General features: G+C 42.1%; 1 protein-coding gene across 1 annotated transcript in view; it reads left to right on the top strand.

The window, feature by feature from the left end:
- Dpp4 (dipeptidylpeptidase 4) overlaps nt 1-16,279 on the top strand; it is an 81,629-nt gene that overhangs the window by 12,255 nt on the left and 53,095 nt on the right. Inside the window, exons 3-5 of the mRNA NM_012789.2 lie at nt 13,135-13,230; nt 13,755-13,846; nt 14,677-14,757. Of these exons, the coding sequence (NP_036921.2) occupies nt 13,135-13,230; nt 13,755-13,846; nt 14,677-14,757 (269 nt within the window). The remainder of the gene's footprint in view (nt 1-13,134; nt 13,231-13,754; nt 13,847-14,676; nt 14,758-16,279) is intronic.

The following is a 16,279-nucleotide window of genomic DNA, read 5'->3' as shown; positions in this document are numbered from 1 at the left end:
CCTGCACACTTAGACGAGGAAGAGATAAGTGGTGAAGGGAAACTGAAAATGCTTGAAAGGCAGAGATGAGATGATGACCATTTCCTCTGCAAGCCAGGGAACCAAGGGCATGAGGCATAGGATGGCTGGGGGTTGTCGGAGAGGAAGGCTGCCCATCCCTCTTTGCTCTAAGAAAAGGATTAAGGAAACAGGAGGGCCAGATGCACAATCTCGATGAGCAAGGTACAAAATGAGTCCCTGTGTGAGTTTGGTGCAGAAGTTGTAGAATTTTTAATAGGTAATTTAGATTCTTTAACATGCATTATCACAGGGCATGCATTATTCAGCATTTTGTAGTTTGAAAATCTGGGCATCTCTATTGAGCCTTACCTGACTACTTTTTGATGAAAATCACGTAGAAGAAAAAAAGCAGCTGACTACTTCAATTAGTAAGTGTTGGATTCTCACCTCCATAAGGCCTAACACAACCCCATAAAAATCTGCTCCTAGAGAATCTACCATGTAAAATTACTTGCCCAAAGGTTTAGAGAGGTTTAAAAGAAAGTCACATTCAACTGCAGCCCTTGGAACCGATTGCCTATTCAGAGTGGCTTGGGCATTCATTAGTCATAGCCCTTTGGTCACAACTATCTGTATCTTGGTCTACTTATCTCAAGCACGAGGTAAGACTAAGATGGGTAAGTGAGTTAATGAGATACACATGCCTAGAACTATCCAGCACACCCAAAGAATGCTAGAAGGCTCATAAATGTGACTCTAGATACACTTTCAAAATGCTTTTGTTTCTTAACACTCTCTGACTCTAGAAACATGATAACATTTACCATGGGCCCTGTGGTGCCAAGAATTTTGCCTGGTAAATACCGGAAAAGGGACCATTTCTATGGGACATATTCCAGTGATTGTTTTTCCTTGTACCCTGGATGAAGAACATCTGTAGCTTTGTTAATTATGCTTATAAATATTTCTGGAAAGTTCTTCAGTGAGTCATTATTAGAGTTTTTCAGCTTTCCTAAATGATGATATTCTTCCAAATACCAGCTGATCGTTCTCAGCTTGCACGGTAACACCCTTCATCGATGTCTCTCCACAATTATTTTCAGCTATTCATCATCAGAGAAACTCCCTCCTAGGCTGAAGCAATTTGATATGCTCTGTGGGTCATTTATCCCTACAGTATTAAGAAGTTTTCTCCATCACTGGGTCCTTATCTCTTCATATCACTCTGGCCCCCACTGTCAGGCAGCTTAGCAAGGAATCAATACATCTGTTAGTTTAGGCCTTTTGTTTTTAAGTCTTGTTTATTCCCAAGAGAGTTCTGTGAAGGGGTAAGAGTTATAATTAGAATAAAGATGATTTTTTCCTTCCAAGGCAAGCCTATGTGTGTTCCTCTATAGCATTGCTTTGGTGTGTAGAGCCTCCTGGACCCTCCCTCATAGCAGTCAACATGGCTCATGGCTCCAAACAGGTGATATCATTGTTTCATCTTGGCCCAAGTATGGAGCCCATTTGCCCTCTGCTGTTCCATGGGGCCAAGTTCTTATCGCTTCCTCGCCGTCTACCTGTCAATCTCCATGTCTGTTTGTTAAACCCAGTCTGGAGAATTGTGTGCTTTGTTTCCTTGCTCACAGTTTTAAGAAATGTCTACGTACTTATTTAATGCTCCCCATCGGCCACCTGCTTTTGTAAACATTTGATGGAAACATAGCATTTTTTCATTCACAGAGTTATAGAGGCTGACTACCAATAGCTACAACCAAGACCAGACAACTTATGATTCACAAACCACGAAATATTTCCCACTTTGTCACCCAAGAGAAATTATGCAACCCCAAATCTAGTTGCTGCAATCTTCCAACTGGTATAGACTTTACTTCTAGGCAAGAATAGCATTTACTAAGGCTCCGTGACAACCTAGAGTTAGAGTTGGTGTTTAGGCAGAGGTTTATATAAAAATCAATTGCATGATGGGAAATGGAGGAGAAAGTCTAAGGAAATTCCATGTGTGTGGAAGAACTGGGTCTAAGACTTGAGGGCACAGACACTCTGAACTCAAAGTTCTGAGGTAAGTATTGAGCCTAACTCTTCTAGTTCTTCTGGAAGGCAAGCTGAAATAAATCAAATGGGTACTATAAAGGAGGCTGGGGGCTGGACGGGTGTGACTACTGGCAAGGATCAGCAAGGACTGAATGAGTCCTTCCTTATACATAGTAGGCACACAATACACAGATGTATTTGTATGGCTCCCAATTAGCGGGAGCCATAAACAACAATCAGGGCTTCCTCCTGGTGCCTGGCCTTTCTCCAAGTTTCCCTGTTAGAAGCTAACAGGAGTTCTGCAGACACCGAGATCTGGGAAATATCGCATACATTTTCTCATCATTATAAAGCAAAGAAGGCTAAATCTGGAAGAGGATGACAATACATAAGACCGGAAAATTGGTGCACGTTAGAGAAATGGGCCTATTGGAGGCCAGGGACAGGCTGGAACCTGATCTCTTATTGACTCTACTTAGAGCCAATTTTGTTCTCTGTCTCATTCCTACTTAGAAACTGTGCATTGGTGTTTATGACTCTTGCCTGTTGGCTTGGTATTATCTGTTCTATCCTGTCATCTGACATCCATGTATTGAATACCTACTGTGTGCTAGGTACTGTCCAAGTATAATGGTATGATATAGAATAAATGAAATAAAATAAAATGAGTGCCCCCGTTAGAGTTTCCAGTCAACCAAGTGAGGCTGACGGCAAACAAAAGGATAAAAGAAATGCATGGTGTTAGATCCTGCTAGGGCTAAGAAACAATGGGAAGGAGCACCCAACCACTTATGCCATCTCCTTTTATCTAGACTATTTTAATCTGGTAAATATCCATTATAACTTTGGTTACTTCTCAAAATGAACAGTTGAAAAGTAATGGGTGGTAACATTTTTTATTCTTCTTGTTTTTTATCAGTGTTTGATACCAAAAACGGGGTCTTAGATAAACTAGACAAGGGCTAGATATCCAGGCAGATGGCTACATTTCCTTATAAAGGTTTGCTCATCCAACTCTCTGATCCTGATGTAGATATTTAGAGTCCTTGTTTCCAGTGTTTTACACCTTTATCAGATGCCGCTTGCTGCTCCTGGGATGGTTCCTTGGTTGAGAAGGAAATCTGCTGATTGTGGCTATCTTCTAGACTCTCATATAGCAAGAAAAGCATCATTCTTTACTTCTCCTCTCATTCCATTAACTCTTGGGTTTCCTTTCCCTCTCCACACTCTTGACCTGTGCTGTGAATGCCTCGGTAGAGGAAGTCAATGATGAGCTTGCACACATCCTGTGCGTTTGCTCAATGTCATGGACTCTGACTACCACACTGTCACCAATTGGGATTATGTTACCCATGGTCAGTATCTAAACCAGGTGTGTTCAGGGTCTTGACGCCTTATTTATGCTTAAAGTTTCATGTTTTACTAAAAGAAGTGGGCAGGGGAGGTGCACACACACACAGATTCCAAATTAGGAAATTTTCTGAATCCTAGAGAGACAACAGGCTATGCAAGTCAGAGAATACTCAAGAGCCCTGCTTACTGTTTAGAGTATCTTTTCATGGCATTAAGAGAAGGAACTACCTACTAGGGGTTAGGAAAGATGGTTTTATATTTTGATGGACAGCTTTGGGTTATACAACCTTTTCTCTGAGGATGCTTCTTCCTCTGATGTTTCTAGTCTTATTCATGTGTACATCTAATTATGAATAGGCATAGGATGTTAATAGAGCATTTTTCCTGAAAGTTCACTAAGAGGGTATAATGTTTTATTTCACATGCCCCAGACCAGTCTGAACTGAGTCAGCTTTCTCATTCCCACACCTAGATATATCCAAAGATATACAACAGCATTGAAACTCTCCATGGAAGGGGAATCACTGATGGTTGTTTCGAACATAAAAATATATTCTATTGTTCGGAGTGGGTGTGGAGGCTACTCAGCATAGGTTTGGGTCCAGGGTTGCTAGGTTTACTGCTTAAAGTAGGGTGTGTGTTTACCCCCAAACCAAATAAAATTGCAGGTTTCTAAGCTGTTCTTTATTACTGCACACCCAAGTTATGAACACAGTGAAATTTAATTGGTTGCTACTTTCTTGGTGTTGAATTATCAGTATCAGAATCACTGCTGGGTGCTCCAGAGAAAACATCTTTGTTTGTTTGTGAAGACATCTATAGCCTGCTTTGAGCAACACAGTAACACATACTGTAACATATCTATAGTTTCAAGACCTTGATTCTAGGTCTTGAATAAAGTACATTAAATGTTACCTCATCGTATATTGAAAACTCCTCTAGGCCTTATAATGCTATTAGGCTAATTTTCTGGATTGAAAACTTAAGCTTTTAAATGTCTGTCTTTGCCATTCTTTGTTGTTATAACAAAAACACCAAAGATCAGCTAATAAGTCAAAAACCAAAATTCTTAGAGGTATAAAAGATGAGAAGTCTAGGACCATGGTACTAAGTAGACTTTAGCGTCTGATGAGGGCCTTTGTGATATTTCCTTGGTATCAGAAAGGCAGAAAGACAGACAGACATATTAATTCACTCAAGCTCTTTTATATAGTCCTGATCTCCCATGAAAACTGTATTCATGAATTAATTGCCCTCATACTTTTTAAATTTTTCTTTTATTGAAATAGATTCCTTTTTTATATAATACATTCTGATGATAGTTTCCACTGTCTCTACTCCTCCCAGTACTTCCCCACCTCCCCTCCTCTCAAGATCCATTCTCTTTTTGTTTCTTATTAGAAAAGAACAGACTTCTAAGAGAAAACAACCAAACATGACAAAATAAAATACAGTAGGATAAAAACAAAAAACAAAAACATCACCTCCAGGCTGGACAGGACAAACCAACAGTAATAAAAGAGCCCTAAAAGCTGGCACAAGAATCAGAGACTCACTTGCTTACACACCGAGGAGGAGTCCCAAAAAAGTATTAACCTTGGCCTAGCCTTGCAGAGACTTGAACTGCCAGGGTCGGGGATAGCTGAAAGCCTGTCTTTACTACTCCAACAGAGAGCATGATTTTTTGATGTTCATTCAGACCAAAGCATTCCACTACCCTAAAATGTATGACCTCTTACAAATGTATGACCTCACATACAAAATGCATTTAACACCTCTCTCTTAGTATCTGAAGATAATTCTGACACACACTGAAAAGTACCAACTGAAGAGCCTCATTTAAATCAGAAGTGAGTGAAAATCAAGAGAATAAGCACCCCGAAGTAGGTTTTCTCCAGCTGTGAAACTGAAAACACATGCATCATAAGGTTTAAACTGTCATAGTGGGACAGAAATGTGAAAGCTGTTCCTATTTCATTTGAGAGAAAAGTGCAAGGAAGGAATATTAGGTAAGCCCTAAACCCAAAGAGAATGCCTCATTCTTCAGTGTCTTAAGGAAACATTTGGCTGGGGTCAATGTTCACTTTTAGACACACCAGGGCAAGTCTTACTTTTTCTGCTAAGTGCAAGCCACACTGGATCTCTCATGGATTGGAGTCTTAATGCCTGTGGCTTCCCAGGCAAGTATTTCAAGTTAGGTCTCCTGCCTTGGTCCAGCTCTAGAATCTCATGAGTAGACATGCCCATTGGCTCTACTGAACTTTATCCTACTGGGGCTTTCTAGAACATCACCAAGGTAGCAGTTCTTTGTATAGGCCCCATGACTTTCTAAAATAACCTTGAGGCTAGGTGATAAGTAATTGCTATATCTCTAAGATGACCAGTAGCCACTGAGAGACCCCTTAGCTCTACTAGAGTCACACATGGGGCAGCAGAAGAACACCACACCTGAATTTAGGGAGTATAGATTCAAGGCAACCCTGAGAATAAAGGCATTGAATACTGAGTTCCTGTGGGCACACAGTACTTCTATTTTGGTATGATTCCTTGTCTTGACTTCCCCATGTCTCTCTAACATGCATCTAAAGTCATTCTTCCAGTCTTTTTTGTGAGTACTGCAATGGTTTTTGATCTATAAACTTTATGTGTTGAAATTTTAACTCAGTGCAGAAGAGTTAGAAATGGGCCTTACAACAGGTGTGAGGTTATGAGGGCTTCACTCTTGGGAGTGGACTACTGTGTTCACAGAATCAGGTACATTATAAAAGCAAGTTACACCTACCCTTGCAATTTCATGCAGACTTTGTTGTTGCCATGTGATGCCTTATGCCTTTCTATAACTCAGCAGCAAGATTCCTACAAGACATTAATTAATGATCTTGGACTTTCCAGTCTCCAGAACTATAAGCCAATTAATCTTTCACTGTTCATGTCTTACCTTGTCTGTGTTATTTACCTGGCACACCATAAAACAGACCAGAGCACATAACCTTAGGCTCCCTCCTTATACACTGATCTCCGTATTGAATAATTATTTGTCCATACTGATATGTTTTGTAGAATGTGGTATGGTGTGGCAGAAGGGGGTGCTTCGGCGGGTCCATGCTGAGGCATTCCTCCCCCACTAAGGTACCAGCCATAGGATGGGTCTAGTATAGGATAGAGTTTATTTGGGGACATGGGAACAGGGTTTGAGAAGGGAGTAGAGACAGTGAAAGAGAGGGGATGGAGAAGAGGAGAGAGAGAGAGAGAGAGAGAGAGAGAGAGAGAGAGAGAGAGAGAGAGAGACAGAGAGAGAGAGAGAGAGAGAGAGAGCGCAGGACAGGAGAGAAGAGAGGAGAGGAGAGGAGAGGAGAAGAGAAGAGAAGAGAAGAGAAGAGAAGAGGAGAGGAGAGGAGAGGAGAGGAGAGGAGAGGAGAGGAGAGGAGAGGAGAGAAGAGAAGAGGAGAAATTGGGAGAAAGGGCTCAGCGAGAGAGAAAGGGACCAGAATGAGTGAAGAAGACAGGCACAAACTCCCCCTTTTATAGCAAGCCAGACCTACCTGACTGCTGCTAGGAAAGTGTTGGGAGGAGCCTAGAAGGATGCTAACACGTACCCTTGGCATTATTTCCAAATATGCCATTCTATCTTTATGACTTGAAATTTTTCCAAGTATTTAAGTTCTGTTTGCCCTTTGATCATCAACCCCGTCCATAGTTCATGTCTTTATTCTTACTTTATAGTATAGGCAATCAAGAGAACCAACAGAATACTGTGATAAGTTTGTTTAGAAATCTCTTACACCAAATTAAGATCACAGCTCCCATATTTTACTTTGCAGAAAGCCTTAGAGCATAGACACACAAAGTCCTTTGCCATTCTAAGAGAGGACGGCCTTTCCTCCAGTTTTCAAAAAGATGGTTGTCATTTCTAAGACCTTAGGAGAGGGGTCTGTGACATCTATTGTTCTCCCACCATTCTCAATAGGACACTTAGAGAAATGTCAAAGAAGACTGAACCTTTCTCTGAAGTCCTACTCCTCGGACCTGCTCACTAACATTATCTGTAGTGCTGTATTCACAGAAACGGTGTGGAACACATTTGACAGTTGCTTTAAAACAGGTCTAGGTTCTATGCATTACCTACTTCCAATGTTGCTTAACAACTCTTCACTTGTCTGGTACCAATCTCTGTACTGGCCATTTTATGCTGCTATGACAAAATATCTAAGGGACAGAAAGTTATTTCTCATAGCTCTAGAACCCGGGAAAGCCAAGGTCAAGGAGCCAGCTGGCTCAGCATTACACAAGAGACTGCTTCCCTGGTGACATGTTCTACCATCAGCATCCTCACATGGTGATCCATCGTGGGAGACACTCATTTCTCATGCCCATTTTATAAGGTGCTAACTCATTCCTGAGAATGGAACCTCCAGGACTTAGTCACCCCTCTCTAAGCCTGCACCTATTAAAGCTACTGGAATGGGTTAGATCTGAACCATAGCAAGAACTCCGCAGCTCCCCAAAGCCAAATGCAGTAGACAAGTTTGTGCTCCCAACTAGGTCCTTGGCTACCTAAGACACCTGCTACTCCCTTCTTGTGTTTGCTGATTCAGCAGAGATAGGAGGTGGCTGTGTGGTCCAGCCGCAGGGGCCATGAAGCCTTCCGTTAATTGCTCCTTCCTTCTTGTTGAATATTTTTTTTCTCTGTCTGTCAAGGCTGCTATTTTGCAAGAGTGAATTCTGAAGTAACACCTGCTTTATTTCTTTGTACTCATTGTAGAAACAAAAAATTAGTGTGGACTGTTGACTGGTTGCCATACGGCTCCCACAAACTATAACCAGATACCTCTTTTGCCCGTTTTTAAAAACAACTTCATACATTTGTGAGCCTTAAGGAACACATTTCGTTTTAGAAGTATTTCATTGGCTATTTAATTTCCAAAGCAGTTTATCTTTGGAAAGTAGAAATGTTACAAATCAGCATTTAAGAGTTAAAAAAAAGTAATGATGAATGAATGTATTTTTTAAATGAAATATACTTTACCCACTCGGTGACACTTGTCAAAATCAAGACTACTCTGAAAGACTGTAGTCTCTCTTATCTGGATTTTATCATCCTGGGATTACAATTGATCTCTAAGTAATTCTGACCTCGAAGCTACGATTCATTATACCATAGCCTTTGGTGAGAGTTTATTAATTGGCTGAACCATTTTGGGTGCTGCTCTCCTGATGTTTATGACTGAAAAATGTGATTTTTCACACAGCCCATCCTATTTCTTTAAGCCAAGGAGATTAGGCAGAACACAACTAATGATTCCCCTGAGATTCTTAACTCAAGAGATTGCATTTGTTTCTGAGCTGATGGGTGCCAGATGATTCAGTGCTTTCCTTGGCTGGCACAGTGCTCTAGACCAATAAGTCAAATGAACGGCATGTCCCAGGTCGAACCACGGAAACTATAGGAGCAGCCAAGGACCTGCATCTGTTGCTGCAGCAGTGCCCTGTTAGAGAGCAAGAAGACAAGGAAGGAGAAACAAACGTGGATGAGCGTGTCCTGTGAGAGTTTGACGGGTGTACCTTGGTAGCAAACTGTGGGGCTGATAAAGGTCAAAACCTGGACTTGGCACTCGAATCTCACAGAACTCGCTTATCTGGATGTTTCCCGACTGTCTTCCAATGTGTCCTGCTTATCAAATGGCAATAGGGTGTTGTTCTACTTGCTCGAGTGGGGCCAGGCTCTGGGACTGTTTGTGAACGTGTAGAAAGTGGTTTGCATTCAGCATGCTGAGCACCTAGATGAATGCAGCACAAGGCAAGGCCTGTGTAGGTGTACAGGAGCAGTGAGCCGTCTTCCTTGATCTGCATGTAGACCCACCAGGAATATCATGAGCTGAAGGGAGTTGGAGTGAGGCACACATGAGGGGCTTAGAAAAGCTATATGCTGACGAGAGAACAGACTGAGCAGTCCCGAGGGGTGCTAAGAGGTGTGCATTTAGTGGGGAAGGCAGCAGGAAGGAAATAATAAACCACTGGATACCAGGTAATCTCAAGGGGATTTGGACTCGATTATTAATTAAATTAATTATTCATTAAAATTATTAGAATTTTAAATGAGAAAACCTGGGCAAACAAATGACCATACAATATTATTTAAGTAAAATAGAGCCGTGTGACCTATTACGTGTATTCATCCATTTCCCTTCTTACAAAACCAAGAGCCAATGGTATATGTTCTCCGGTGGTGTCTCTTTCGTTATCTATCCATGTGTGCATTTACAGAAACACATTTCTTCCCTTTTATGGGTACATACCAACTCTATGCCAGAAGAGAAAAATGAATATCGATAGTATATTTCAATTTCTATAAATTTGCGGGTGTGTTCTGTGCTGTTAGTAGAAGACTAGCTCTTGATGGTGTAATTTATGTGCTCGGTAGTATTTAACAAATAAAACTTCCTTCTTAACTATTTGAGGTGGGACAAAATGGCTGGACAGACATAAACAATTGATAGCATTGGTGAACAAATCCAGTTGTGTCGTTTCTCCCTGCTGTAGGAGTTTCAAAATACTTCCAGTAGCACAGTACTTAACTTCTTGTCGGAATGAAACTCAAGAGTGGATTTTGTCTGTCCATTTGCTGTCTTTCTGCTCATAAACATCATTATCTTAACAACTTATAGGGACACGCACAATGTTGAACTGAAAAATCAAGTGGGCTTCTCGTATCTCTTCAACCTGTCTAACACATTTGGTTTAAACAAAGTCTGTAGATCTAACAAAGAAAATGTAGCAATTTTATCTATGGAAGCAGAAGGTTGAATAAACAGATAGTATCCAGTTAGCTCAAAAGAGATTACTGTTAAAAACTTCGCTTGAAAGGACAGTTTCTATAAGATAATTACTTTCCCATGGGCTTTGAAAAAAGTGACAGGGAAGTGCGGCCTTTACTGACATGCTTGTGATGTGGCTGGTGGTGTGGTTAAATGTTTCCACGCACGTGAGAACGTTTGAGAATGTGGAGAAAGACGTTAGGCTTTTCCTGATTAGTCTCTGGGGCCGGGGAAACTTTGTGTGTAATACTTCTGATGAACTCTTACCTCAAGTAATAAAACTTCTACATCTGTGTTTATCTCTCTCTCTCTCTCTCTCTCTCTCTCTCTCTCTCTCTCTCTCTGTGTGTGTATGTGTGTGTGTCTGTGTGTGTCTGTGTGTGTGTTTGTGTGTGTGTCCTCCTACTATCTCACTGAGCTGTGCCAGAGTTGAAGCAAAATAAAAACAAAAGTACAACCCCACCCCCACCTGTTTAAAAAGCACGTGGCCTGACTGAGAAGACTGCACAGTGAACATAGAGGCTGCCCTCACTGCTACGGTTCAGTTTTCACAAGGGTGTTTCCGTTGTTCGGGCTAAGAGCGGGATTCGTGCCTATGTGTATAAGAACAGGTATTCAGAAGGCACCTTTCCATCACGTCAGTTTAACTAAACAACAGTAGTCTGTTACCCAGTGGGGTCTGTGACCACCTCAGCGATGGGATTTTACCAGTTTACAGTATCGGACATGAATTCCCTCCTGTGGACTGGGTCTTGAATCAGATAGAATTTAGTTACACCACCCCACCCTACCCCACCCCACCCCAGTAACAATGAACTGTGCCATGGTGGTGAATTCAGGAACTTCTGCCAGCTCACAATGCTGATAAGGAATTTTTGCGTCTTCAGCCTTAAACACAACATGCTGTCCCTCTGAAGGCCTAGGAAAGATTGCAAAGAGCCTGAAGATAGGGAGGCAGGTTGCATAATTAATGACACAGCTATTTCAAGCTTGAACTCACGGTAGCTGGAGCTGCCTACACAAGATCGGACCTGTCAACAGTCAGTTCGTGGATGAGAAAGGAACTCATGCGGCCCTACCCATCCTGGCTACTGATGGATTCTGAGGGAGAGGAATCCTTCTGTTGAGCCGCGTATCCGCTGGTTTACCCACCAGCCTCCAGTAGAGAGTTTCATATTCATGCACACTTACTTGGCCCTTGTTAAATTCAACGGCTCACAAAACAAAAGATGTGACCTTGGAATAAGGGCTCGTAGGGAAGAGTAGGAATTGAGAGGGGTGGGTACCTTGTATTCATATATAAAACTGTTAGGGAGTAAATTTAATTGGAAAAGCACTCTCAACACAAATGATATGAGGAACAAATTAGAGAGGGCAGAATGGAAGTCATCATGAAACAGTTGAGAGACAGAACAAAAGCAGGTGAGGCCTTTAGAGGGAAACAGGGGAGGATGAGGAGCAGAGGTGGGACAGGCAGAGAAGGTGCCCGTGTTCACTCACGGACCACAGGGCAGGCTGAGTCAGCAACTGGAGGCACGAGCTGAGAAGAGAAGGCTGTATCCAACAGCAGAGACCTGCTAATGCTCCCGGGAATAACGGAATAATGAAGAAATGCGGGGAGCTTTTGAGGACAAGCTCACCAGGCTGAAAGGCATTTTGTTGGTGGTAGGGGGCAGGGAGCGCGATTGAGAACTTGAAGTCACAACACCTAGAAAACAAGTACCAATGGGGCCATTTACATGGAAGTGGAAGGAAATAAAAGAATATCCTGAAAAAAGATTCCAGAGACCGGCAAGACGGTTCAGTGGGTAAAGGTGCTTACGACCAAGCCAGAAGACCTGAGTTAGGTTACAGATGCAGTGTAGAGGAAGGCATAGAAGAAGAGGAGTAACTCCTGCCAAGGTGTACTCTTACTTCCACCCGCATTCAATGGCATGAGTGTGGCTTTTCTCAAGCAAACACACACACATACACATACACATACACATACACATACACATACACATACACATACACATACACATACACACACACAAACACATACACAAACACACGCTGTAAAAAGAACCAAACAAACATGTTTTTGTTGTTGTAGTTATTGTCTTTTGTCAAGATAGATTTTTCTCTATATCACCCTGGCTGTCACTCTGTAGACCAGGCTGGCCTTGAACTCAGAGGTCTGCAGGCCTCTGAATCCAGAGTTCTGGGATTGAAGACATATGCCACCATGACTCTGGAGGGAAAATTTTTAAAAAATGATTTGAATTTGGGTCCCTATTAGCAGAATATAGAGTGCCACGTATTCCACCAAGTACAAGAAAGAATAGTGATGGAAACCAAGATCTCTGAGTATGCCAAAGGACTCTAGAGAAAAACAGGACTTAGGATGTCCTGAAGGCCTCAGCAAAAGATGGTCTGGCCCTGCACCATCTCCTCCAGCAGATACTGGCCTCGTGTACTTATTGAAATGAACACAGTTAAAATAAAATGTGCTGTAAGTCAAACCTAGGTACCAGATTTTAAAGAATTAGTACAAAAACAATTATAGAAAGCCTCGTTAATAGCATTTAAATATTGGTTACATGCTGAAATGATAATATTTTTACATGTTGTGCTAAATACAATATGCCATATAATTAAATTATCTTTGTCTTCAACCATGACTGCTAGAAAATGCAGTCATTACATTTCTGCGGTTAGCATTGCTGTCTAGATATTCTCAGTGAAACTTGTTTCTATAATATTAGACACGTGCTTGATTTATACTTAAAGGAATTCTTCCCCCACTGACTAATCTAAAGTCTTTCAAGGCATATTTTGCATTCTGTGGGCTTATTTTAACACTTTGTGAACAGGCATATTATTTTATCCAAAACTGAGCTGCTCGATCTTACTGAATACTTTCCTCTTTTCATTTTCCTATCAACAGATGAAGCGGCCGCTGATAGCCGCAGAACTTACACACTAGCTGACTATTTAAAGAATACCTTTCGGGTCAAGTCCTACTCCTTGCGGTGGGTTTCAGGTAAGACTTGGGCCTCCCGGGATGGGAATATTATGTTTGTGTTCATTCTAGAGAGCTTGAAGTAGCAAGGGCTTTGGTCAATGAGACGGTACAATCCTTTTTATAAAAACAACAAAAACGAAAGCAAAAATTCTGTGCAATATTCGTTCTTGCTACGAAGTGTAAAAGGGGGCCTGGTGGTGGTACACACCTTTAACCCCAGCACTAGGAGGCAGAGGTAAGCAGATCTCTGAGTTCCAGGCCACACAGAGAAACCCTGTCCTAGGGAATGGGTGGGGAGTGTAAAGGAGGAGACGGGAGGAAGCTCAAGTGTTTCTTTGCTATATACTGTAAAGAGTTAAATGTGAATTGGTAGTTTGGCATTGACGATGGCATATAGACGGGTTTAGTACCATGTTCTTTGCTTCTGTTGGCACACGGTATCTTTGTGTGCCCTGAGCGAACTTCATTTTTAAAGAAAATTAGCTTATGCGCGTGTTTGATAGCAACTTGTCGTACTGACCTGGCCGTTTTTCTCTCTTTAGATTCTGAATACCTCTACAAGCAAGAAAACAATATCTTGCTATTCAATGCTGAACACGGGAACAGCTCCATTTTCTTGGAGAACAGTACCTTTGTATGTTTAGTCACACACTTAGGTCACGTATGGGACTCCGGGGACTGTTTTCATTTCTTTTCCAATCATGAGGACTCATTTCTCATCCTGTTGGACTCTGCCGCCGGTGGCCAGTGGGTCTTTCTCTCCTTCTTGAAATGCTTCCTGCCTTGGCTACCTTTCAGTCTCCTTCGATGATTCCCCCTCTAGCTGTGCGCTTGAATGTAAGTGTTCCTCCGGCTTTGTCTTCCTTCCCTGGCCCCTCCCCTCACTTTGGGTGCTCTCCTTAGGTAAACCACATGCACTTCCATGGCTCTGATGTTTGCCCTTCACTTCCTTGATTCTCATACTTGCATTAACACTAATCTCTCAAGATCCCAGCTTCACTTTCCAAGAGCCTGCTAGCTCTTCCACAGTTCCTGTGGGCCTATGAAATAAAGCTCAGCGCCTCAAACGAAACTTGATTTTTTTCCTCTTCAGTGCCCCAGAGCCTCAAGCCGTCATATTTTTCTGGCTCAATTCCCATCATGCTGTATTAGGGCTACAGGCAACCCCCAAACATTCCAAATATGCGTATTCTCTTGAATACTGGCTCTCTGCCCATGCTCCCCCTCCTGTGGTCAGAGTTCGCTCTCTGACCGGAAGCCATGCCTCTTCAGCTGATCCTTCTCTCTCTGGCTGTCTAACAGTCATGGTTGCCCATCTCATACCACTGTCATTTGTGTGGGAAACTGTGCTATCTCTTTGTGACTGGGCATCCCTAAGGCACAATCCATACATGTAGGGTTCCCTCTACCCTGTGAATGACCAAGAACCGTTTGAACCATGCCATTTTCTTTCTTCCACAACAGGAGATCTTTGGAGATTCTATAAGTGATTATTCAGTGTCACCCGACAGACTGTTCGTTCTCTTAGAATACAATTATGTGAAGGTAAAGAAAATGCTTTCTCGTGTTAAAATCTGGCGAATATGTTATTTTCTGACTTCAAGTATATGCATACTTAAGGATCTTACCTAGTAATGCCACTGAGAGAAAAACTCACTCAGTCTACATCAAATATATGTCCCCTTTTATACGTGACAAATTTACTGTGTATGTCCAAAGAAATACATTCGAATGATTTCAAGTACTAAAAGGCGTAATTAATACATTAGAAATACTAATGATATAGCCTAATAAAATTTATCCTAGGAGTTTGTGATATAATCTTAAAGTAACTTTGTGTCTGATTTGTGGACACGGGATCTAGCCTGTGTCTCCCTCTTCTCAGCCTATGCGGTATGACCTTTACGACCTTCAATAAGTACTTGCTTCTAAGATGTTATCATCCTCATCTTCCAGAGGAGCATCTGGACAAAGCCCAAGAATACATCTCAGCTTTATTCAATCCGGTCTTGAGTGGAGTTTAGCTCTAGTCACAAAGGTTCTACTAAGACCATTCAGTGTCACCCAGTCACCTGTGGGACATAGAGTTCTCAGACATTTTAAAAAGTTATCATCAAATTATACATCTTCAAAGTTGCCAGGCATTTTATTAATTATTTTATTTATTTATATTTCAAATTTTGTTCCCCTTCCTGGTCTCCCTTCCATGATTCCCCATCACATCCCCCCTTCACCTCTAAGAGGGTGTTCCCCAACCCACTCACCCACTGCCACCTCATCCCTTTAGCATCCCCCTTCTCTGGAGCATCAAGCCTTCACAGTACCAAGCGTCTCCCCTCCCACTGATGCCAGATAAGGCTGTCCACTGCTACATATGCATGGGAGCCATGGACTAACCCATGTATACCCTGCTTGGTGGTTTAGTCCCTGGAAGCTCTGGGTGGTCCGGTTAGGTGATCTTCCTAGGGGGTTTCAATCCTCTTCAGCTCCTTCAGTCCTTCCCCTAACTCTTCCATTAGGGTAGCAGCTCAGTCCAATGGTTGGCTGTGGGTGTCTGCATCTGTCTTAGAGCAGAGATGTGGAGAGCAACCATACCAGGCTTCTGTCTGCAAGCACATCTTGGCATCGGTAATAGTGTTTGAGTTTGGTGTCTGTGGATGGCATGGATCCAGAGACCACCCCACTTTGGGATCCATCCCATCCATATAGAGAATTTTAAAGTGGGTTGGAAGGACCAAAACCTTCTAGAGATGCTCTATATTGAAAACAGAATACAAAGGTGGTGATTCCTACTCTTGATTATTTTTCTCTTGGAGTAAATAGTGTTGAGTGACCTTACCTATAGGCCAACCCAGCTGGACTGTGGCCAAGCCAAACACTTCCTCCTCCTTTGCCACCTCGGAATGGTGCTGCCCCATCATAGTGTTTACCTTGGATCCACCACATGGGCTTTAATTCCACATTCTACTAAACCCATTAACTCTAAGCAAATTAGATATCGGTGTCACTTTTACACATCTCTTCTCAGTTATTGCCCTTGTGTACCTAACTCAGAGCTTCTTATTTT

Source organism: Rattus norvegicus, chromosome 3, assembly GCF_036323735.1.
Source record: "Rattus norvegicus strain BN/NHsdMcwi chromosome 3, GRCr8, whole genome shotgun sequence".
NCBI classification, from domain to species: Eukaryota; Metazoa; Chordata; class Mammalia; order Rodentia; family Muridae; genus Rattus; species Rattus norvegicus.
Note: the sequence above shows the minus strand (reverse complement) of the source record. Positions and strands in the feature narration are given on the sequence as shown.